Genomic DNA, 25,217 nt, shown 5'->3' with positions numbered 1-25,217 from the left:
GCCGAGCCCTGCGCCGCGCCCTGCTCCTGCCGCCGCGGCCTGCTGGACTGCAGCCGGCACCGCCTGCCCGGCGGGCCCGGCCCGCGCAGGATCCCGCCGCTGCCCGCCGGCACCACGGCGCTGTGAGTCAGGGGCCGCGGGGCGGGGCGGGACCGGCCGGGGCCCGGCGGCGAGGCGAGACCGGGCCGGGCCTAACGGGCCTGCGGCCGCCTCCCGGGGCAGCGGGCGGGCGGGGCGGGAGCGGCCCCGGGGCACGGCTCTGCCCGTGGCGGAGCGGCGGGGGGCGGCCGGCGGGGGCGGGAGCGGGGCTTGGGGTGCCCTCGGGCCCGCCGCAGGCCTCGGCCCCTCCCGACCCCTGCCGGCGGCGCCTCGAGCCGCGCCTTGCAGCGCCCGGCCCCGGGCTCCGCCGCTGCCGGGCGGCCTGGGCCTCGCCTCCCTCGGGGAGGGCCTGCGGGCTCCCCTGGGCGCTGGGGCCGCTGCTGCTTCGGGAAGGGAAACAACGGCCCGAGGCGGTTGGCAGCCCTCGCTTAGCACCAGGGGTTACCGGCGCCGCGCTGAGCGGTGTCCCCCAGGGCCGGCGCAGGGTGCCCCCGGCCGTTACTCAGCACTCGCTGTCGGTTTGTCCCCCGGGGGTGTTCAGATCCCCCTCTGCTCACAGGAGTTCCCAGCCCCTCTTGGATCCAGCGTGATTCCCAGTCCGTAGCTGTCCTGCAGCAGGCTGGAAGGACGGTACTCCAGGGCGACGTAAAGAACCGGCCTGGTAGATCACGGGAGCGTAGAAAAAAGTGTTTGGGTAGCTGCAGGAGTCCCTTTTGGCAGGACTTAAGAGTCTGATTGATACTAAGAGCTGGGCACGCATAAGGGAGTTTGTCACTTTATTGCCACTTTCTGGTTTTGTAGTTCTCTTCTTTCCCCGTATGGTAAACAGTCAGAAACGTTGAAGAGGAAACGTATAGCTCAGCACAGAAATGCAGTTAATTGGTCTTTTAAAATATTTCACGCTTAGAAAGGTATGAGGATATCTTAACTTAGCACTTGTAAGGCCCCGTAAGGTAGGCTGGAAGTTCATCAGGTGGCTAACAGGCAAACCGATAACTATTGTATTTGAGAGCGAGTTTCCAAGCTTCGAAGCGCTCGTATCTTTCCCCAAGCCAATAGAGGGTGCGTTTCAAATGGCTTGGCGCAAACTGCAATGGGAAGAAGTGGTGTTGGCGCTGTGCTAAGTTATGCAATCTGCCATATGCTGCAAACAATAATTAAGTGTATATTCTCTGTTGTGGCTTTCAGGATTTTGGCACACGAAGCATGTGGGGGGGGGGAATTTTTTCTTCCCTAAGACAGCTCTAGCAGTTCTGACTCTAAATGAGCCATAATGCATAAAAGCTGTTTAAAATTAATCAAAGCTTTTTTTTTTTTTTTTTTCCCTCACATGAAAAAGTCCCTGATGGGCTTTTCCCTCTCAGTTCTCGCTTCACCTAACTTCGTGGACTGCAAAATCTTGTTTTTCATAACTCTTAAGCTACTTGCAGCTGATGTTACCAGCGTGGTGGTGTTTTGTGCTGTTACGGCCAGGAAAGCACCCTCAGAGCTCTTCTTCATGGTGAAAGTATTCAGGCAACTGCACTTTTCCTGCTGAAATGCATATGCTTTGTGGGTGACCTGCAGGGTGGTGAAGAGCGTAGAGAAGTCAGGGAGCCAGCAAACCCTTTTTGGTGTGTCTGCATGTTAACAGTCATAAAATCAGTAACAGTTCCATTTACAACGGTGTGTTTTGGTTAGCCTGTGTATTTCTCAGCGCGGACGGCTTGCTGGGTGGCTGCAGCAGCACCTGTCCTGCCCGGGGACGTGGGGGAGACGTGGCCGTGCTCAGCTGGGCTGAGTTACCGTCCTTCTCCGGGGCTAGGCACGCGGTAATCAGTCTGCTGTCTGGGTTCCGTTTTATTTACGTGAGAGATGAACACCAGTTCAGCTCAAAATGAATGTTTAGATGATTTTATATACAATACCAGATGAATCTCTAAGATACAAGTTTTGCATGTTTGCTCTACATCTTCTGTAACGCGGGCCTCGCAGTAAAAGTCCAAGTGCTTTTAGAATGACAGGGCTGCTTTGGTTTTTTGCTTTTTCAGGACATGGGAATTTGGTTCTGTATGAAAGCAGAAAACTTAGCCATGTGAATGTCTGATTTTTTTTTTATGTTTATAGATTGATCATTCAATGTTTTTCATTTAGTATTTAGCTATCCATTGTCCTACTTCAAAAAGGAAAGCGTCAGGAACAGTAATGAGATACAAATAACACCAGAGCTGTTTTAGGCTCTGTACGGACTATGTACAGAACTTCTTGAAAGAGGACCTAATGGAAACTATGGCGTAGTCCAAACGTGATCAGTACTTGGGGCGTGTTCTTCCTGGGCTTTCTAAATTAAAATCCTAATCTCTGATTTCCTGTTAAGGCAGTAGGCTTCTGGAAGGGTACCTGGTTGTTGGCAGACTCATTGACCAGGGCGCTAGGGGTGGTCACAGAAGAAAGCGTTGGCTGCCATTGCGACAGGACGCGTGACGCCGGGATGGGCGGGCTGCGTTAGGGGGCGGGGGGGTCCCCGGCACCGGCGGGCACCAGGGAGGAACCGGGGCCGCGGCCTCTCCACTGCGAGGCCGTGGCTCTGCGGGGCCTTAGGACATCGTCCAGAGCTACAGGAAGAGGGAACTAGTTCAGCCTGGATCCGGGAGTCCGTGTGGCCACATCTCTGAACGTCTCCTCAGTGCCTGCTTGCTATATCACTTACATAGGCCGGAACGGTTTGTGGCTGTTAAGTGACATTCGGGCTTTACTCACTTCGGTTGTCCCAGCTTTTTAGGTTCCCTCGGGGCACCTCAGGCACCCTTTGCTCTTGTGGTGCGATAGTGGTAGGAAAGTTTCTTCTGGGGAAGGGTGACTTGGGACAGGAGCAGATCTTCATGTGGTCTGCTGACTTTCTGGCTTACATTAGCTTAGATTTTTTGGGGTACAGTTGGGCATCTCTTAGATCCTGTTCACGATGGTGTTTCGTTTGTTGCAGTGCAGAACGGGTGCGTTTCTCTGAGGATGGCACCAGTCAGCGGCCTCATGGAGAAATAACTGACATGCTGAAAAACTGTCTTAGAAGAACAGGTTGCTGCATTACCATAATGACCCAATTAAACCCCATGGGAATTAAAATGTGGTTTCTTTTTGTCATTTGTAACTGAATTTTGGCTTTTATGTCGCTGGTTCTTTAAGTATAAACTGCAAATCTTGAGCAAATACAGGCAGCAGGACTTCAAAATTCTGACCTTTTTGAAGTCAAAGCCAGGAATTGCCTTAAACTTTCGCCTATTCCTGTGCTACTTAAGCCACTGCTGAGTGCAATAGAGATATTTCTCACGATTTCCCAAGATTTCAGTAATTCCCTGCTAGAACTGCGTCTCCGCTGGGTCCGCGGCAGTTCCCAGCCGGTGGCCGGCAGGGTCCCGCAGCCCCCAGCCCCCCGTTGGGAGGCCTTCCTGCGCCTTGCGCGTGCTGCTGACCAACCCCGCGGACGCTTGCTGTGCCCAGTGAGGGCTGAATCCGTGCTGGGACCCCCTCAGCGGGGGCATTGCAGGCTTTGTTTTCTCTGCCCCATCATCGTTCCCGGAGAGCCTCACGTCCCGCCGGGTCTCGGTGTAGGTGGAGTTGTGCCCGGGTCCAGAGTGCAGGAGCGGCTGTGCCCGTGGTGCTGTCACTGAGCCCGCTCGTCAGCGGAAATATTTCTGACTGTGGCCGGTTACATTTTAGTGTTTTTAGTAGATCCGTGCTAGTTCTGTTCCTAAAGGATAACTGTCTCCTGTGTCGGCATAACCGCAGCCCTGTCTGATGATGATAAAAGTAGCCGCGATGTGAGCGCGCTGTTACATTCGTGGTTGTGAGAGAGAATCCCTGCCACAGGGCTGCACCAGGGAGGAATTAATCAGGAGGCGAACAGCTGTTGCTGGAAATAGCTCGCCGTAGCCCTGCGCATGGTGTGAGAATTGCAAGTGGTGTGTCCAGCGTGGTGCCGCGCCGATAGGCACAGCTAGCTGCCGCAGGCGGGCTCCCTGATTTCCTAGGCAGTCGTGAGGTGCGTGTGTGGGTATCGGCAGCGTGCTCCCTGCGGCGAGGGTATCGGCAGCGTGCCGCGGGCCCTGTCTCGGAGTCGGGCCTCGTCCAGCAAATGGAGATGCTGGGGCTGTCGGCATAAGTGTCTGGGACTCATCTCTGTTCTGGGCTAGTGCCAGAAAGGCGTCAAAAGGCCTCGGTTGTTTTGCTGGATGGAGTGCCATCTAGAATAACTTCTGGAATGACTTCTCTTTTTTTTCTCTAGGGATTTAAGTCATAATCATCTGTCGTCATCCAACTGGAGCATTGATTTATCTGTTCGCACGCTACAAGAAGTGTAAGTTGGTTTTTATGACGATAAACTGAAGATTTCCTCCGTGATTCTGATTAGTACGCTTCATTGCATATCTCGCTGTCTGGTCTGACTTGCAAAAATATTTGTTGCTAGTTAATTAAAAATGGATGCTTTGCTGGCAGCAAATTTTATGTAAAACTGCTGTTTTGTGTGCAGAATGCTTTTTCATAAAGGTTTAGCAGGCCAATATGTTAAAAGGAAATGAGCTGTTTGTTTTCACTATGGCTGGTCTGAAGTTAAAGAGAAGTAATACTAACCATTAAAAATGGTAAAAACTTGTGTGCTTCACTGTTACGTTTTTCAAGTTATTAGGATTTAAGCTCTTACATGACCTGTTTTGTCAACGACTATTATTAACATTAAATTGTTAGATGTCTTGTGATATGAGTTTTCTGCTGTATATAGAAGGGTTTTTCTCTTAGAGGTGTCAGTAAAGATTTTTTTTTAACTTTTCTTTAAGGAAAATGAATTACAATGAGCTAAGTGAAATTCCTTATTTTGGAGAAACAACTTCAAATATAACTCTTCTCTCATTGTAAGTAACAGCTTGTCTGCCTTTTTCTTGTTTTAACAAAAGTGAGGATTTTGCTGTCGAGTTGTAGGAAAGCGTAATTTCTTTCGTCTGAAATGCTACTCCTCTAAAGTGCTTTAGGGAATATGTAAGCACTCTAATTTAAAGAAATACAAATCGGTTAGACAATCAAGTCACCTTAAATTACCAATAAAATGCAGTCCACCAAGACAGGCAGCTTTGAAGCGGAGGGATTCAGTCTAGCACTGACAGTTCCCATGAGATACAGCCCCGTTACAGTCCCCAGAACTTGAATCTATTTATATGTCAGAGCAGCAAATCGGTCTTGGATTTTCAGTATTGCTTTAAGAATTAATGTTCTGCAGTGCGTGCTACATTTCCAGTGTAAGAGACTCACTGGTGATGTTGATACACGGAATCCTGTAGCTGTATAGCCATGCGGCGTGAAGGATGGGATGTTTTGGTAACCATCTCTGTTGCTTGTGTTTTTCAGGGTACACAATACCATTCCAGAAATAAATGCTGAGCAACTCCAAGTTTACCTTTCATTGGAGAATCTAGATCTTAGTTCTAATCTTATCTCAGAAATTAAAGCTGCTTCTTTTCCACGGATGCAACTAAAGTACCTGTAAGTATGAGTGGTCTGCCGTGTCTGGGGTTCCTGTTTCTTCAATGTTGTTGAATACCTCATCTACTCTAAGTTACTGTCTTAATGCAGGCTGCCTTGTGTGGCTTTGAACTGCTAGGAGCACTCAATGTAGCTACAAATGTGCTTGAAATTAAATACTTCTCATAGCAATCCGTATTGCTTTTCCTCAGGTAGTATGGAAAACAATAACTGCTGTTACCGAAGTGCTGGCACTTCAGCACACAGGGACGTGGAATGGTTTCAGCTCATCTTGTGTAGATTCGTGTTGACATTGTCTTAACCATGTCTAACTGAAGCATGGCATGCAGTCAAAATCAGCTCCTACCATGGATTATTTTGGGGAAAAAAAATCATGCAGCTTTCTGTTATGCTAGGACTCAGATTTCTGATGTGACTTCACAAGGAACTTGAATTCTAGTAATAAGTGGTTGCTCCAACATGCTTGTGCAGTTTTGTTCATAAAATATTGCACATTCTGAAAGGCCTTTTTCCTCTTTTTTCATAGGAATCTGAGTAACAACAGAATAACTACCCTAGAAGCAGGCTGTCTTGATAATTTATCTAGCTCTCTAATAGTGGTAAAGCTGAACAGAAATAGGATTAGTGTGATTCCACCAAAGATCTTCAAATTGCCTCATGTGCAGTTTCTGTAAGTAGCAGTCTTGAAAGGTTAAAAAGATAGTGTTTACACTATCTCAGTATGTGTTCTTGATGGTCACAAAATGTTGCTAATTAAATACATCTTAATATTTTACTGACATCTTTATATAAGGGAACTGAAGAGGAACAGGATTAAAATAGTGGAAAGTCTTACATTCCAAGGACTGGAGTCCCTAAAATCTTTAAAAATGCAACGCAATGGGATTAGCAGACTAATGGATGGAGCATTCTTTGGCCTGAATAACATAGAAGAATTGTGAGTATACCCAGTCGTGGAATTTCTTTGTGTAGGGTTATGTCCTGTATTGTTACCCACACACTGAGACTGTGCTGAAATATTGATGAGTGTCACAAGATGAGAGTTTATAGATCTGCGTTTTCCCATTAGGTTGATATCACATCTGGTTACTTTAGAGGTGTAAAGATACTGTGTCTCTCCACCTTCTTTCCACTTGGTGATCAAGAACGCTTTGTCACTGTTGATAGCTTTTTTTGTGTACTTGTGAATATTTTTCAGTTTTCTGATTTTAGCGTGCTTAGTTGAATTGCTTTTCCACTTTAGTACCAGTAGGATAGCAAATACAGGAGTAGTCAAAACTCAGCGTTTCTTGCTTTGCAAGAAAGCATTTGTGTTCTCTGTAGCATGGGATGGTTCTTTATCAGGTAATGTTTTGACATAGCACAGGGGTATGCAATGCAACATTAGCAAAAGTTGTTTTTTAAAAGTAATCTTTTAGGACAGACTACAATTTCACTTCTGCTGCTGGATTTTTTGTGTACTTTTGTTCACTCTTGGTTTCCATGGAACGAATATAATCATGAATTTCAAGTTCTGTAAGGCTTAATGTTAGTAAATCATTTCAATATCTACTAGGTAAAACTTTGTAAATATGTTTTCATTTATTACCTGTTTTGCAAATGTTTTTCCATCTATTTTCCTTAGAGAACTGGAACATAATAACTTAACAGAAATAAACAAGGGCTGGCTGTATGGTCTGCGGACATTGCAACAACTCCAAGTTAGCCAGAATGCCATTAACAGGATCAGTCCAGATGCGTGGGAGTTCTGCCAAAGACTTTCTGAGCTGTAAGTCCTGGGCTGCTTTTCAGTGGGGATTTTGTAACGTTGCAAGTAACGTATTGGATAGTACGTAGTAAGAGTGAGTTACTGAAAGAAGTACTCAATTTCTTTGTTAGGCCCATGGTAATGCTGTGTGTTTTACTTCTCTTATAAGTGTTCTACTAGAAATTTATCAAGATTCCATAGTTAATCAAGTTGGATAGTATCTTCCTAATTAATCCCCCCACTTGTCTTGTTCAATATTTTTAGAGACTTGTCGTACAACCAGCTAACTCGCCTCAAGGAATCTGCCTTCGTGGGACTTGGATTATTGGAGAAACTAAACCTGGGTGACAATCGCATTAGTCACATTGCTGATGGTGTGTTCAGAGGTCTGACGAATCTTCAAATCTTGTAAGTACAGAAAACCTCTAGCTAGAATCTCAATTTAGTGCAGCAACACTTTTGGAAGTAATGATGATGAATGTTGCACTCGGCATGGTCCGAAATCATTGTGTTGGTGTATGCTGTCCTGCCTTCAGGTGTAGCAGGGGCTGACCATCATTTGGTATGCTGAGATAACAGAATTCTGGCTTAGTGTGGTGATGAGAAACAGTGGTTTAATGACCTTAAGCACTCAGCTGCATATTGTACCAGTTCTGAGGTGTGGATAGTCAGCTTGCAGAAATGCCAGTCTGGACCTCTCTCTATTCGAGGTGGTTTTCTCAAGGTTGGATAACTATGAAACCACGTTGTGAATCCTGCTAGTCACAGAAGGTGCTGTTTAGCCCACCCTGCGTGTGAGTTGAAGTCACACAGGGTGTAGGAGAGGAGTAGGATTACTCGCCATCTGAGGCACAGCTCTGCTTTTGTCAGGACTTTTGTTACCAGCTCTAGCCGTTCAATTTTTTTTTTTTTTTTTACAAAACTCAATCCTGGCTTTTAATAATAATAAAAACACTTCCCAAGTAGATCTGAAAACTTGTAATCATCCTAAACAATGGTGGCTGAGAAAGGAGTGAAAGTCTATAGCCCCTGTGTCAGTTCATTAAATAAATGCTTAAATAAGCAAATTTATCAAACTTACGTAAGTGGTCATATTCTGTTAGCCTTAATGCAACCTTTTAATGGAATAGTTAAAACTAATTTCTTAGATCTAGAGTGGGATGAAGAAGAACAAGAGCAGATTAATTAGCAGGTTTTCCTGGGCTCCTGAAGGGAGACAAACAGCTGAAAAGCTCGCCGTTTGCTTCAGGGCTGGAATGTGTGGGACAGAGGGCAGTGGTGATGAACAAAGCTCCAAGCATTCGTGCCCAGCCAAGCATAAGGAGCCAACTCCTCAGCTCACACAATGAGGGGCTTTTCTTTTGGGTTGCTCACTCCTTTGGCTAAGTGGTTGGAGTAGTGGAATGTAAAAATACTTCAAACTAGATACTGTGGTGCTGTCGGCTTACTTCCATTGTTGCCTGTATAGTATTTGTTTCAGTGCTAAGGCTGATATAAGTATTTCTCGGTATGTTCAGCTCCTGTCACTGTTCTGCAAGGTAGCTTTAATAACTTAGAACAAACTGTAAAAACTGTATGTAAACCACAAGGTAATAAGAGCAAAAGATTGAAGGTGTATCAAAGAATAGCACTGAAGATTTGAAGTTCTAAATTTTAAAAACATTCATTACTTCATAATATTTTAGCTTGGCATTGATACCACTCATGCATTCACAATCTAAAACTCTGAAGCAGACCTGGAGAGAATTATAGAAACTACTTCTAAATCACAAGAACAAGCAACTTGGAAATAAATTAGGCATGTTACTCATCTAGTCATTTTTCTCGGTAGATGATTTCAGTGTCCAGTACATTAAGCTGAATACTTTTTAAAGAGGAAAAATCTTAATGTGAGCAAGCTTCAGGGCTGTATTCCAATCCTTGCAATACATGAGTTGTGGAATTACAAGCACTCTTCTTTTTGTCCTAATCTTAAAAGTACACGTATTGTGGAAATGTCTCCTCTGAGGTATTAAAAACAAGCGTTCTGTCTTTGAAAGTAAGAAAAATAACACAACGTGTTACCACTGATGACATCCTGGAGGTTGATTCCAGTCTCTCCCAGAATAGTAGTCTACACATTTTACAATCTCACTCAAGGAAAAGTAGATGCTGCTTTTTTCCACCACTAGCACAAGGAAGGAAACGTTTCTATGAGATGACACATACAGTTGTATAGGTAGTTAGCTTTTTGTGTCGTAACTTCTTCAGAAGCTTTATCAAGCTGATCCATATAATATCTGATAAAGCGCAGCGTAGACTACTTTTCATCAGCGTACCTTTAAACACAAGTGCCTGCAATTCTGTGTGTGGTTGTATTAAGACAGATGAAAACTGGCTTTATCACAAACTCTTTGCTCAATCCACGCCATTCCGGCTAAAAAAATACTATTGGATTTATTTCACCTTCTCTCCAAAAAGCGTGTAATTCTCTACAAACAGTGCTGCTATACTGCTTTTTCTGCTTAGGCCACTGTTCTGTGTGAGGGGCCGAAGTGCTGTGCAGAGGTCAAACAGAAATCCCATTAGCTGCTAACAAGATCTGTGAGCAGAATATCAACTTCATTCTGCAAATCTACTACATTGTGCTTGGTAGCCTTACACTATAACCTGTGTGTAATCTCTTAATATGCTAATGCTATTATAAGCCTGTTACTCAGGAAGATTAATGCTGCTAGTGTATTGGTTAATTCGCTTACATGAACCAATTTGCTTCAGGAGCCTCTCCCAGCTTCTGGTAAACAGTCCATCACATGACAATTGCGAGTCAGACTGGGTCTTTCCTTTAATACCACATCAAGAATTTGTACTTCAGAATTTGTTTGTGGTTCTGTCTGAGGCATTGATCTCGAACAATGCTATTTTCCCTTGCATCTCTGGAATGGAATAGTCATCTTCTGACAAACACAGTTTTATACAAGTTTTGAAACCTTCCAGGTGACACTGTCCCATAGAATCATAGAATATCCCAAGTTGGAAGGGACCCACAAGAATCATCACCCCCAACTCCTGGCTCCACACAGGACTTCCTAAAAAATTAAAACACATGTCTAAGAGCGTTGTACAAACGCTTCTTGAACTCCGGCAGGCTTGGTGCTGTGACCACTTTCCTGGGGAGCCTGTTCCGGTGCCTGACCCAGAACACCATTACCAGGCATAAATAACAGCAAGTTCTCTGCCATAGCTAAGCACGAGCAGTGGTCGCAATGATGTTGCAAGGTTTGTAATCAGGCTCTTCTGCTCCTGCAGGGACTTGAGGAACAATGAGATCTCATGGGCCATAGAAGATGCAAATGAAGCGTTTGCAGGACTCAGCAGGCTGGATAAACTGTATGTATTACAAAACATTGTAATGACAGTACTTCTCAGGCAAACAGAACGGAGGGAAAATGCAAAATATTAATTGTGAAATCAATGATATGAGGCAGAAAGACTTTCTAATTGGCAGCTATAGTCAGTGTATTTCCCCTTCCACGCTATGACCTTCAGAGGTTTGGGTTCCATGTTCGTGCATTGGATCTGTGTAGTACTGGATCATTTTATGGGACCATATTGAAGAAATGAAGCATGAATATTTGACTGCATTTATTATTGGAACAGCACCTTGTATGGTGACTGTTACTCTTGTTTGCTTTAGTTTGGTAAAAGTTACTGTTTCTTGGGGGGGGGGGTGTTGTCCAAATATGAGACAATATTGATTTAGCAGCTTTTCAGTACTTTGGCTATGCACTTTGCATCCGGTGCTGCGTGCTTTGCAGGAAGCTATGCAATCCTGTGGAACTACAGGCGCTGTTTATAACAAATAGTATGAGTGTGCAGTCTCAGGAACTAATGTGGTTGTGGCACATTGGTATTAGGATATTGTTCTTCTCCCAAGTTCTGTTTATCGCTTTTCCATTCTGCTGGCTTGAATTATCTTCTGGCCCATCTCAGACCCAGATCTCAAAGTTACAGATGGAAAAGAAACACTATCCATAAGAAAATCAGATGAGCCTTCGAGCTCAGAAAATGGTATTCAGTCATTCATCTCTTCTAGAAAGAAGAAAACCTTAGTTAAACATCCTAGGAAAACTTTTTATGTCTGTCTTACGAGCTCATATTGACATTCAAGCTGCTTGTTGGGTTTGGGGGGGGGTTGTCTTTCAGAATCTTGCAAGGAAACCAGATTAAATCAATTATGAAGAAAGCATTCTCCGGTCTTGAAAGACTTGAACATCTGTAAGTACTCTGCTTTGTGTAGAACTCCTAGTTGTTTATCAACTTCAGCCTTGTATTCTCTCTCAAATTTTCAGGAATTAAACTGAAGGTAGCATATGAAGTTACTTACGTTATTGTTCTTTGCTTAACTTGCAGAGATTTAAGCAACAACGCAGTAATGTCCATCCAAGAAAATGCGTTTGCACAGGCTCAATTGAAGGAGCTGTAAGTTTGACAATTCTTTACAGATTCTGTACAATTCTTACCGTGTTAAGAATCCTTCAGCTGTTGCAGGATTAGCTGAAGTTGACTGAAGTGCATCCCATTTTCATCCTGAAATATGTAAAACAAAGCCAATACCTTTTAGTTGATAATTTATTAGCAGTATACTTGGTTTGGTTTGAGGTTTGATAAAAATCTGAACATCCATTTCCTTAGTTGCAATTTAGTAGAAAATGATTTTTTTCTTGATGTAGTGAACTGTAAGTTTTTGTATCTTAAAATTTTGCAGCAAACTCCGAACACACTAGTATTTAGACGATAAACGATTCATCAAGAGTCTTTCAGGGGGTTTAACAAACCCTACGTTTTTGTTGTTCCCTTTTTTTGCCTAGGGAAAGGCCTTAAAAATCAAAGCTCAACAACTTTTAGTTGCTCAGCAGACGCTTAAGCTGCTAGAGACTTGTGATCTTCAGACATGTAAAGTATTATGTGAAGAGACCTTCACACCCAAGAATAATCCTAGTGTAACACAGTCATCTCTATGAGATAAGGTCTCTGAATATCATATAATCTGTTTTAAAACTGTTATCCAGTTAGATAATCTTGGCCATATGGACTGTTAGTCTGCAAGGTCTGACAGTTTGAGGAGGAAGGCGATGAGACGCATTTTAGGTGTTAAAGACTTCCATTGCATTTTCTTATGTATCTTAAAAGTGAGAAATCACTGGTATGTATGGGCAAACAGCAGGTTAGAGTTCTGGCTTGTTTGTGTGCCTCTACTCTCTCACCACAGATCTATCAGATTCATCTAAGTGGAAGATCATTTTTTGTTATGATACTGTACTTTCTCTCCAATCAATTATGTTCCTATAATAATATTTAAGAAACTGTGAAAGCAGGCAGTGAGGAAAAAGTTGACCTGTCATTGTTTCATCTTCTCCCTCCTCAGTTTTCATGTGGAGCAGAGAAGAAAACAATCTGGAGCAGATGCTTCTGTGAAACAAATCACTTTAATTCTTAAATATTTATTAGCTGGCATGAGAACGAATATCGAGACTTAGACTCATTTCATAATGTGTCTAGTTTGAGATACAGAGCTGCTCTGCAGTATTACAGTTTTTTTAATTGCTTTAAAGAAAGACCATACATATATATTTAGAAGCTGCAGATCCAAGGCTAATTTCCTTAGAATTAAAAAGAAATGTAAGGTTTTAACACTGATAGTAGAAGGAAAGTTTTTTTTTTTTCCTGGACTGTTTATAGCATATATAACTAACATGGTATAGTAAACACCCATGGGCATAAAAGAATACTGTAAATCTTGTAATTTCTGGAAATACATGCGTTAAAGTTGTTTTGCTTGGTGAAATCACATGTAGGACTGTGAAATACATAAACTTTAATCGCACTTTCATTTTGCTTTGTTTCTGCAGACTTTTGAACACTAGCAGCTTGCTTTGTGATTGCCAGTTGAAATGGCTGCCACAGTGGCTCACTGACAGTCATTTACAGCAGGCTGTAAATGTTAGCTGTGCTCATCCTGAATGGTTAGCAGGACAAAGCCTTCTCAGTGTGGACCCCGATGACTTTGTCTGTGGTTTGTATTTTTAATGAATTTTGATATCAAAACATAACGCAAATCTGTGCAGGTACCTTTCTGAAACCCAGCTGTAACACAGCTGCAGGTGCTTGGTCTTCAATTCTGTAAGACTGCATTGTTTTTCATTTAGATTACTGTTAAAAACTGATCATGTTTCCATTCTTCCTGACTATGAATGTCCTTCTCTTTATAAGAGCTATTTGGCACTTTCTTACTCGTTCCTGTCCCTACCAGCAAGGCTAGGATATTTAATACTCTGTTATATTTTCTGATGCTTCATATCTGTAATATTTACCTGTCTCTGTGCCACTACAGTTTCAAATATAAGCCTATTTATTTCTGTAACAAAACTGTGAGATGGAAAACTGAGAGACTCTTTGCACAGAATCAGGTGTGAAGTCTCTGGCAGGCCTGGAAATAGTCTGGTGTTCTGTTTTCCAGATGAACAGTTTAACAACTGTTACTTGTGTATGCATAATTCTTTCATTCTTTTTGTGGCAAAGGCTACAATATCATCATGTAGGCACAAGCATCAACTTCCCTATTCTAAGGTTACCACCATTGTGCCTGACACTGAACACTGTGTACCTGTGAGAATGCCTTCGATGAAATAATAGGTGTCGAAATAACTTCAGTGTGACCTGCTAGCTTGCTATTCTTTATTTGTATAACTTAAAGACTCCTCAAGATATATAAACTCTCTGAAAGTAAGTCTTCAGTCTTTCATAAAATAACCTAGTTCTTCAGCCAAGCATGGTCTTTGTTTGTAATCTAAATAGAGCAAGTTCTAGACAGTTGTAGAAATTGCAGGGTGCTGTTCAAGATCATGCTTCTGTATTGATCTCAGTGCTTTTTCTGTACTTCTGCCTGTGGTTCTAATCCTTTTTCTAGCTTGAAAATAGGGAAATAACATAGATACCCTGCTTGGGATGCACATATTGTTCCTAAGGGTTTCATTCTGTTTACAATGTCTTTTCAGTGAGTTTTCCTGCAATATTAATTGCATGTCGGAGAGCAAAGTAGCTAATATTGGTGCTTTTCTTTTCAGATAATTTCCCTAAACCACAGATAAGAGTACATCCTGAGACCACGATTGCTCTGCGAGGCATGAATGTGACTCTGACTTGCACTGCTGTGAGCAGCAGTGATTCACCCATGTCCACAGCCTGGCGTAAGGACAGCGAAGTCTTGTATGATGCAGAGGTTGAGAATTTTGCCAGATATCAGCAGCAAAGTGGTGAGGTTGTTGAGTACACCACTGTTCTGCATCTTTTCAATGTGAACTTCACTGATGAAGGGAGGTATCAGTGCATTGTCACCAATCACTTTGGCTCCAACTATTCCAACAAAGCCAAGCTGACCGTTAATGGTAAGCAATAACAGTAACAAAGAAGAAATGTTTTTACCCTGAAGTGTAACGAGTCTGTTTTTCCTGTTTTTCCTGTTTTCGTTTTGATTTATAAAACCCATTAGAATTCCTTAGTTCTCAGATAGAGCTGGCTCAAAATAGCCTTGCAATAGTGTCTCAATTGTATTTAAATGCATCAAACATCTCTTTATAAAGCAGATAAGTGATATTGGGCGTGAAAGGCCTTCTGTTTACTTTTGAAAAGGGGCAGATATCTCCCATGCTTTCACTAGAACTGAATTGTTCATCTAGCTGAATGAAGGTAGAACTCTCTTAAACTAAAAGCTCCCTCTGCTGTCTCTTCATAACTAAGCACCTTCCCCACGAGTTTGTAAAGCTAGGGAAGATTCAACTAAAAGTAACTTGTGGGACTGGAAACAAACTGAAAAATCAAATCATGAAGTCCCTTTTTTTGGCTGTAACAGAGGATCCCTATTTTAACTTCAGAGAAGGGAGTTGAGAAGACACTGTTTACGTCAGTCAGTAGACCACTGATCCCCATTGTGTTGGGGAGCAGAGGTGCATGTGTTGCTTTTGCCTGTATAAAACAGGTGCAACTGTGGAGATAGAAGTTTGCTTTCCCTATTACCAGTGAAGAAAAAGTGTGACAAAAGGCTCATGAAGAAGGCTAAAGCTTTTCCCGGTGTTTTTCCCATGAGAAATGTCACCGTTCAGATAATCTTAAATGAACAACATAGGTGTTATATTTAAATTTGAAGGATAGGCTCTTAGAAGTGACCACTTCTACATTTTGTGTAGCTGTTAAGAATCTGCCTTAACCAGAGAAAACTACAGGTGTTCCAGATTTGTTTGTTTTCAGATATTCTGTGCTGTGGAGCTTTTGCTGCTTTTTTCCAGTTACTGAAAATACTAAAGCTTTAGTATCTCCTTTGATCCAGAGCTGCCTTCCTTCCTGAAAACCCCCATGGATCTTACTATCCGTACTGGGGCTATGGCTCGGCTGGAGTGTGCTGCAGAGGGCCACCCTACTCCTCAGATCTCCTGGCAGAAAGATGGTGGCACAGACTTCCCTGCTGCACGAGAGAGGAGAATGCACGTCATGCCTGAGGATGATGTGTTCTTTATTGCAAATGTAAAAATAGAAGACATGGGTATCTATAGCTGTATGGCACAAAACACTGCAGGCGGTTTGTCAGCAAATGCCACGCTGACTGTGTTAGGTAAGTGATGTGCTTATCTCTGCTGGCATGGATCATTTCACTTCTGCAATGGTCGTGTAGCTTATATGTAAGTAGCAGGCTTAAGTCCTAAAGAATCAAGTTAAAATACAAAGAGCATAGTATCTTATTTCTCTAGATGCTAATGGTAAGGAACAAGATTCCTGTAATAAGGAACAAGAGACTCTTTTCCCATGATTGCACCACACACAACCCTCCCCGCCAAACTGTAAACATGCTGCCTTTGGAAACCTCTGGAACAGCGTCTCTTAACTGCTTTGTAGGGTTTGGGGGCATTTGAACACTGCACTCAAGAAGACTTCTGAGCAGTGAGGCTTTTTAGAAGCAAAGCTGACCAGTGAAGTTAGTGTGATCTTTGCAGGAGAGAATTGAGGGAGATACCTCAGTCCAGCAACGTAAATGAGAATTTTTCTTGTATTGGAACAAATTTAGTCACAGGCAGCATGCTGAGTAATAATGGAAGGACAGTTCCTTCTAGAGTGCAGTCTTATTTGAAGACACTTTTAACGTTACGGTCACAGGCAAATTTAGAATTGGAATTCATAAAGCAGAATGTGGCTAGTATCGTTTTCAGGATGTTTGCTGTACTTGCATTTGTTGCAGTGATCCATAGAATAACTGACGTCACAGGATTTCCTGAACCCTGTATTTCATTGCTTATGTTTACGTTCAGGCTGCAAAGTCAGATTTTAAATCTCATGGAATACCCAGTGGTGACACAGTGGTGCTTGCATAGTGAAGTTATCTTACAACTGTTTTTTTTTTTTTCCCTCCTCTATTGCTACAGAAACTCCTTCCTTCATTAGGCCTCTAGAAGACAGAACAGTAACCCGAGGTGAAACTGCTGTCCTGCAGTGCATAGCTGGTGGTAGTCCTGCCCCTCGCCTCAACTGGACTAAAGACGATGGGCCTCTGACAGTCACAGAACGGCATTTTTTTGCAGCAGCCAATCAACTCCTTATCATTGTGGATGCTGGGTTAGAGGATGCTGGAAAGTACACGTGCATTATGTCCAACACTCTGGGCACTGAGCGTGGTCATATTTACCTAAATGTCCTGGCTTCCCCAAATTGTGATTCATCCCAGAGTGGCATTGTCCATGAGGAAGATGGCTGGGCAACAGTAGGCATTGTGATTATTGTTGTGGTTTGCTGTGTTGTGGGAACTTCCCTGGTATGGGTTATTGTGATCTACCACATGAGAAGGAAGAATGAGGATTATAGCATCACTAACACAGGTAAAGTGCCAAATCAACATGCTTCAGACATGTTTTTAATCCAAAACACTTAAGAGTGGTGATATTTCTGGTTTCATTACAGCTGGATAAGATCAAAGCATTGAAGATTTCCTTCTAAAATCTATTCAGGGATTTGCTCAAATTCCTTCATCCGTTAGGGGAAGAGGCAAGCTTAGGTTTTTATTTTTAAGTATCAGCAGTCTGTTTTATTCCTGACACACTAGATTTGTTCTGCATCGAGGGAAAACATTAATTTGAAAATAAATATTTGAGTTAACTTAAATGTTTTCAAGACCTGCAATAATGTGTGTAAATAGCTATTCTGTCCCTGTTAGTTTTGAACTAGACATACAGATTTTTGATCACTGAGGTAGAGAAAAGATAACCGTATGTGAGCTGAAGTTCTGTATTATATTTTTGTTGATGTGCATAATAGTGCTGGTGCTACTTAGCTCTTAATGTCATCAGTGTTAATTCTGCCTTGCAGAGGAGATGAACCTACCTGCAGACATTCCCAGTTATTTATCCTCTCAAGGAACTCTGTCGGAGCCTCAGGAAGGCTACAGTAACTCAGAGGCAGGAAGCCATCAGCAGCTTATGCCTCCAGCCGGTAGCTACGTGCATAAAGGCACAGATGGTAAGCAAAGTCCTCACGTGTATCAATTGCAGTTCAGCAGGATGCCAGCGCACCCTCTAGTCCTCATAGCTGGCAGCAGTGTTGCACAACGTAGGATAGTAGAGAAGAATGCTCTAGTAGAGTAGAAAGCTCTTCACTTTTCCTAGAGAAGAATTCAGGTTGATCATAAAGTTTCCATTGACTCTTTTGAGTTTGAGGCATCTTTTGTTTCTCTTCTAATGTTTATTTTCTGTGATCGAAGCTTCTGCTTTCCATGCAGGTAGTTTAAGCTTTGGTCCAGCGATGTCTGGGCTCACATCTGCTCTGCTCTCAGTGCCTTTGCGTGTAGATGTCACGACTGCCATCCTTCAAGTCCCAGAGTAGTACATTTTCCTCCAAAGGCTCTTTGCTTCAGGGTTTGTGATCTGTCCAGCAAGACAGGGATTCCATTAGAGAATTCCTAGGTTAAATGTCAAGGTAGGTTTTTATGCTGCTACGTTCCTTTGGCATCTTAAAAATAATAAGAAACAGAGGCGCAAACAAAGTTTGCGTGGAAGATGACTTGCTGTACCTTTTGTCCTTAGCCTAAAATTACTGCCTCTGCCGGACATCTGGTCAGCTGACTAAGACTACAACCAAAGGGTCTACAGTACTTCCCTGCCCTGTTTGGACACTTCAGGATATTGATGTTGAGTCTACAGAGATGTTTTACCATACAAATACTGAGGAGCCATTCGGTCCTTATACAGCCTGGCTTCCAAAAGTGATTCGTCAGTACAAGTTTTTCCACATGCATCCCGTGATCTATTCCCTTAGTCTGTAGTCCAGTCAGTCCCTAGAGTCTGTATCAGGAAAGGAGTTGAGAAGCAACTTGTCTCAGTAACCACTTCATCATCCAGTCTGAGACCAGAGCATAGCAGAGCACAGGTATAGCCCAAGGTGCCTTGTCTGATACAAAGTGAACTTTTCAACACACACCTGTGTGGATAGCTTTGATTCCAGTACTGTTTCAGCCTGGTGCCTAAGCTGGTTGGACCTGCTGGAACCCTTCTGCCCTTGAAACAGGAAAGCAAACATGAGATTATTCTTTCAGTCCTGTGTTTTGTTTTTTGTAATCAGCTTCTGAAAGGCTATGCTATTGAGAATTCGGATGGTGACAAACAGAACATTTCTCATGTGACTTCCTCGGTAAACAGTCGAGCTGAATACTCTGTTACCGTGTTAACTTTATACGGAGGCCTTTCAAACTGTGCTGCTATAATGCCATCCTAATCATGAAATCGTCCTAATACATGAAAGTCGATGGAATTTAAGCATCCTTATCTTCTTTGAGAGTATTTTGTTTTTCCTTACTGTTTATCAGGTGGTACAGCGCCATTGGTGATCTGCTCAGACTGTTACGACAATGCAAACATCTACTCCAGGACACGAGAGTACTGTCCCTATGCCTACATCACAGAAGAGGACCCCCTGGATCAAACTCTCCCTAATCTCATGGTGCAGATGCCTAAGGAAACGTATACAGCACGCACCCAGCATGAACCCAGTACTCTTGATAATCTTTTAGCAGACAGAGACATGTCTGTCTTCCTTACCAACCATGACAGAATAAGTGAGAAGAAAATCTCTTCCCAGCATATAAATGGTGAGCATATCCTTTTCCTTTCTGATGTTTTGTATTCCCTGATGTAGCTGGCCCTTGTTGTGCTGCCTTTCAGTGTTGGTTCACAGCTAATTTTACAAATACCATAGTTTGTGGAGTAATTAATCTGTTAACCACTTGTTCTCAGAGCTAGCTCTGTTTGCATCCAATACCAAAGAGTTGAAGCGGGTGATGTTACTAAAGATGGTATTTCTTAATTCCTCTCTTAAAGCCTGTGAAATGTGATCCTTTGCATGTACTTCAAGAACATCTATTAGACATGATTTAAGGCTTAACACAGGAAATTCAAACGGCCCTTCTGTTTGAGCTGGGCTGAGTTACAAACAGCTCCAAATTATTTTTTTGGGTAAATTTATTGGGTTTATGTTGAGTTTTTTCATGTAGCTTTTCTAAAAACTCACACTGAAACTGTGTATGTTGCTTTCTGGTTACTGTAACAGGTTGCTGAAATGAGAGAGTATCCAGTTAAAATATGCTCTCAAAAACAGAGAAAATAACTTCAGGAAGACAGTTATTGCTGAGCAATACAACTCAAAAAAATCTGTCTAAATTCTAGAATGTATTTATCACGAACCCACTCCTGTTCATCTGCTAATTTTTCTTCCTCAGAACCCTTTCAGCTTCCTTTATGGGGAGTAAACAAAGATCTAGCGCTCTCTCATTCACACTTCCTGCATCAGCAGTCAGCCCGTGAGACCCCACGACCTCTTCGAAGTGAGGGCATTATTGACAGTGACCGGGAGCAAGCTGCTTCACCCCGACCTTGCCACAGGTTACGTGAACATAACTTTGATTTTAGTAGGACACGGAACATTCATGACTATAGCAAAACCACGTAAGACACTAAAATGAAGTCTTGGAAGCAAATCCATACCAACTGACTTTTTGTATTTACTACCTCAGGACTAACCCCTAGGCCAAAGATGCTTTTGTACATGTGCCTACAATTACAGGCTGAGTAAACCAAGACAGACTCCCTAGAAGGAGGTGGCACATGCCCTTTTTGCTTGGATTCACGCGTATTGGAATGTGGGACGTACACGTGGTGATTAGTGATATCCACAAGAACAGTGTTAAAACATGGATCTTCTGATGTTGGAAACAGCCTTTGTGTTGGTGCATGCTTTGAAAATCTCTCAAGAATGCATAGCTATTTCACAGTACATTGTCTGCTTGAAAACAAATGTTCAGGGCCTCCTCATGGAATTCCCCAGTAATTGTAAGCATAAAACTCTTGGCCAGCTTTTTGTTCCTCAGACTATTGGCAGGCGTTTGTTACCAGTCTAACTTTGGGGCTTGTTTTCTCCTATGAATAATGGACTCTAGTTGTAAATAAATTTGCATTTATAAATATTTTGTATACACTAAGCATATAAATGTGTTGGCTGTAATGTAAATATATTTTTTATTATGCCAAAGTATGTATTATACTGTTAGTCTTGACAGCTGCATATCAAGCCATATTTTTTTTTTGTGGTATTGAAAGCTTGTTTCTGAGGGGGATAAAAATTTCTTTGTTTTGGAAAGAAGTGAACTTACTATAGATATGTGGTGCAACTGTGATATTGATGAATTTCATTGTCACATACAACTCTGTACGCATTAAGCTTGGCTGACCTGACTGCAAGCTGATCAATTTCATTAGATTAGCAGAATTCCAAGTTCGGCACACTTTAATGTGGTGAGTGAGTCTTTAAATTTCTATATTAGGTTGCCTATCTTTTCTAGCAGAGCATAAAGCTCAGTGGACCCTGCATTAACGGTGTTAGCCTACACTGCAGGCTGTATTATCCAACTTCTCAGAAGCTTTTGTAAATAGCAAACAAAAAAATAGTACACAACATGTTTCTTTTCATCTCTTAAAATAGCTTTAAGGTGGGAGCTTTGAGTGGTTTATTTCAGAAGTTTATCTAAGCTTTTATCTTTAAAAAGCTTTTGTGTTGTGTATGTTGCAGAGAGGTATATGTGTATTTTTCACAGCTGACAGTTAAATGAACTTTTTAAAAGAATAATATGATGAAGAACATTAGGTAAATTGGAGAAGCGTTGGATGAATCATCTGTGAACTATACTGTAGATTTTCTGTTTCTTCTGCACAGCCAAGAAGCACGCATACTTTAAAACACTTGCGCCCTTCTCTTTTGTAAAACATCAGGCAAAATTCTTGCCATATTGAACTCTGTAGTAGTTCCCTAGACCACAGGGTGGCAAAAAGGTGTAAGTATTTGACAGGTGAGCAATGAAATAACATGGGGGAGAACCCCTCTAATGAAAGTCCAGTACTTGTTGAGAGAAGCAGAGGAGGCAAAGAAACTTCACTTGTTAGTGGAGCATGGCTGACAGAGTTGGGAGGAAGAACATACCAAGGACTTCCTGAAAAGTTCTTCTAAGAAAATACATCTTTGTGTAGAATATGTTAATGACCCACCAGCAGTGGGTTTTCAGCAAGTATCTTGCATTGGGAGGTAGAGCGCTTCTATGCTACACTGTATAGCCTGGCTTGAAGAGCATGGGGCTTTCTTCCTAGTCATTGTTGCATCTTTTCAAGCCATGGGATATGCACTAAAGTGAAAACAGCTGCAAGGTATATTTTTATAGAGACAAAAACCTTTTTGGACAAGCCTAAGAGAAGTATGTAAGACTTCCTGTTGATCCATTCCTAAATAGAAGGGTGTGTGACTGCATTATCAGATGCAGTCTTGCAGAATCACAGCTGAACCTTCTGAGACTGTGGTTTAGTTGAGTGAAAGAGTGAGGAAGTGCTGGGAATAGTAATTATTTTCCCACAGCTCTTTGGGCATGAATAGTAGTCAGATCTATGCAAATGAGCAATTATTATTAATGGCTCTTACCATGTTTTGAAAGCAGCTATGGTGTCTTTGGTAGCTAGCAGCTTTAGTAGGAAGAGGATCTAATTTTCCTTGACCTTTGGATAAAGTGGAGAAACAGGTGTGTTAAATTCTTTTTGACCTCTGACATCTGAAATATTTTAAGGGCTTACATGTAAGATACATGCTAAAAGAAGAATCTTATGGGTGTTCCTTTCTGGTTTTATTTCCTCCAGGCTTTTCCTTCCCAGATAGCGTTTAAGACCTAGTGGTTATTTTCAATCCAAACTTGTTTCTGTTGCAGGAACTTTCAGTTTAAATTCAGATGAGAAAGGTCAGGTCATGAAACTACAGCAGCAGCAAAGACACATCCTTTTGGGCTGCTTGCTGCTTTACTCAGATATTCAGAAGCTGATGTGACAGTTGCTTCTTAGCATGTGCAGTGCTGTGGTTTGCCACTAGCAAGAAAATAGCACCTCTACTGCTGCCTTGTCTCCCATCACCATTAGGCAAATGCTTGTTACCTTTTATTTTCTTTCATCCTTCTCTTCTGTGGGGTTAAGTTAATACAGATCTCTCAGCTGTCTCATTATAACTGTTGATGTGCATGGGGGGCATCCAAAACCTTAGGTGTACTTAAGGCACAACTACCTAGTATGATCAAACTCGTGTTAGGTCATTAAGATGTGCTTAGCCCAGAACAAGGCTTTAAAATGATGCTGTCTGCACCAGAACAAACTGAAATCCTAGCTCTTGAAAGAATTCAGGAGCTAAAGCTGCACTGACTTCTATGAAAGTACACAAACTACTTGCATGCAGCTATTTACAGGCGAACATGTTGCTGTACTTAACATTGTGGAAAAACTTACTAGGCAGACTTGCAGAAAAAAATCAGGTGTATTTTCTTTACCCTTTCCTCCAGGAGGTGCAAATAGCGGAGTGGCCATTCTGTTTGCAGTAAATACAGTTTCTTCAATCAATGCCAAAGTACTAACGGTACAGGAACTGGGGGTTCAGCATGAGCAAAGACGCTCTTGTTCCCTGTTGCTATTTCCTAGTGTTTATTTATATTTTTTTCACATAAGAATGTATATTTTGTATAGCATGTGTAATATATGTTTGTCTATTGTAATATACCTTCATTCAATAAAATGCTATATACATTGAACATTCACTGTAACTTTTGTTAGCTTGCAGATTAAATAATGTGTGTTTATTCAATGATATTTAACTCTTATAGGGAAGAAAATGCAGTAAGCCTCATGAAGCAGTTTCAGGTAGGATTCCAGTCTTCTTAACACAAATATTATACCAATCCTTTCCTTTCATTATGGGAAGAGCACCTGGTATTTAGCCTGGCTCATGAATTAGCTTCCACACATGGTAACAAAGTGGTAGCTGGCATTATGAATGGGGTCTTGCAGCCCTTTCTCAGAGGCTGTGTGCCAGGGCATGGGGCTGTTGGCTAATTCTGCCAGCGATGGGCACTGCTGCGGCCCAGGCATGGAGCAAACGGAGCAAGTGGGAAGGAAATGACTGAAGGTGAGTGGCAGTCTGGAAGGAAAATGTTATATTTCAATAGGTTCACTAGTAATTCTGCAACAAGATTACAGAGGTGAGATCTGAATTTGTTACTAGGTTGTCAATTGTCTTGAAAACTCATTGCTTGCAGTACTGGTTCAAGTGCCTTGTGTATGCTACCTGAGGCACCTGCTGCTTGTGAGAGATGAGAACAGTGCCAGTTTTTCTGTGTCTAGGTGGGAGGCAGCTGACAGATGATTATTTTCAAAATTAAAGCCTTTTTAAAAAAATAGGTTTTGTTACCAAATAGTTCTTATTTCAGTTTTCCACTAGGAAGCACATCATACTTCTGGAAACGTGGTACAACAGCGGGGCTGTTGTCTCCAAGTGAGAAGACTCACCGATCTCTGTGCTCATAGCACTGTTATCCTGCTATTCGGATCCTCTGAAGTGCCAAAAGTGATTTGCTTTCTGGCAACAGACCAACAGCATAAATGAGTTAGTGACAGCATGTCCCCATATACCTGCTGCAGGAGGAGAGGCGACTGCTTCCCACCCTACCAGCTACCATCCTTCCTAAAAACCTGCGTAAGTTTTTTTTATTATTGTTCCTTTGAATAATCTACCCTATTTTTATCGCTATAGTATTTTGCTAGTTCATGTCTGATAACCACCTTCGCTGTTCCTGCACTTCATTTTGTCTGATTTACCTGTTCACAGCTGTCAGCACTACATAGTTTTTCCCAAATTTAACTGAGCTCCTGTGGCTGCCTGGTCCTCTCTTCTTGCTGACCAGCAAAGTCCGTGCCCATGAAGCATGGATCTCTAGAGCTCACCCCAGCCCAACACGCAGACGTGAGCCACCCGACTTGGCACGCTGCTGTTGTTGGAAGCACAGCACGTGGCAACCTCCAGCGCAGGGCTTTTCTCTCCTGGCCGTGGCAGCCAGATGCAGCCCAGGGGAGCGGCTCGGCAGAGAGCGGCTCCAGATGCAGCTCTTGGCACCGCTTTCCCAGGAGTGCCGGCCAGCCCCTGTGGAGGCTCCTGCCTTGCCTTGCCGGCGGCTGTTGGAGCACGTTCTTCGGCAGGGGCTCAGCTGCTGGCAGCCCTGCCTTGGGTCCCTGCCCGGCTCTCTGCAGCAGCATGCAATGTGTTTGGCAGCGCTGCTTGATTCCTCGTGGCCTGTGTCTGCTCCCACTAGCAGGGCAGCGTGTCACGTTTGGAGGTCCTGCACCGCGGGAACCAAAAAGCAAAGTCAGGCTGTAAGCAAATGTCAGTACTTTTGCTTTCCTTTTATTGCCATAATGCTGCATTCCTTTGCTTTTTCAGC

The 25,217-nt window shown here is 42.7% G+C and overlaps 1 protein-coding gene across 1 annotated transcript; it reads left to right on the top strand.

The window, feature by feature from the left end:
• LRIG2 (leucine rich repeats and immunoglobulin like domains 2) lies at nt 1–23,534 on the top strand. Its single transcript, XM_040535671.1, has 18 exons — nt 1–122; nt 4,361–4,432; nt 4,911–4,985; nt 5,476–5,610; nt 6,137–6,280; nt 6,404–6,547; nt 7,235–7,378; nt 7,622–7,765; nt 10,646–10,726; nt 11,543–11,614; nt 11,750–11,818; nt 13,249–13,412; nt 14,464–14,784; nt 15,723–16,004; nt 16,810–17,259; nt 17,747–17,896; nt 19,239–19,520; nt 20,148–23,534. Exons 3-18 carry the CDS (start codon nt 4,915–4,917, stop codon nt 20,375–20,377), a joined length of 2,883 nt encoding a protein of 960 aa, XP_040391605.1. The 5' UTR covers nt 1–122; nt 4,361–4,432; nt 4,911–4,914; the 3' UTR covers nt 20,378–23,534.
• The last annotated feature ends 1,683 nt before the right edge of the window (nt 23,535–25,217 follow it).

This window comes from Cygnus olor, chromosome 24 (assembly GCF_009769625.2).
Source record: "Cygnus olor isolate bCygOlo1 chromosome 24, bCygOlo1.pri.v2, whole genome shotgun sequence".
In the NCBI taxonomy this organism is placed as follows: Eukaryota; Metazoa; Chordata; class Aves; order Anseriformes; family Anatidae; genus Cygnus; species Cygnus olor.
Note: the sequence above shows the minus strand (reverse complement) of the source record. Positions and strands in the feature narration are given on the sequence as shown.

What these genes read in the sequence shown, in the direction of transcription:
- LRIG2 (XM_040535671.1), top strand. Translation starts at nt 4,915, where the DNA reads ATGAATTACAATGAGCTAAGTGAAATTCCTTATTTTGGAGAAACAACT. An exon ending in CAGGCTCAATTGAAGGAGCT is followed by an intron (nt 11,819 to 13,248) that starts GTAAGTTTGACA and finishes TTGTTTCTGCAG; the next exon opens with ACTTTTGAACACTAGCAGCT. An exon ending in TTATAGCATCACTAACACAG is followed by an intron (nt 17,260 to 17,746) that starts GTAAAGTGCCAA and finishes TCTGCCTTGCAG; the next exon opens with AGGAGATGAACCTACCTGCA.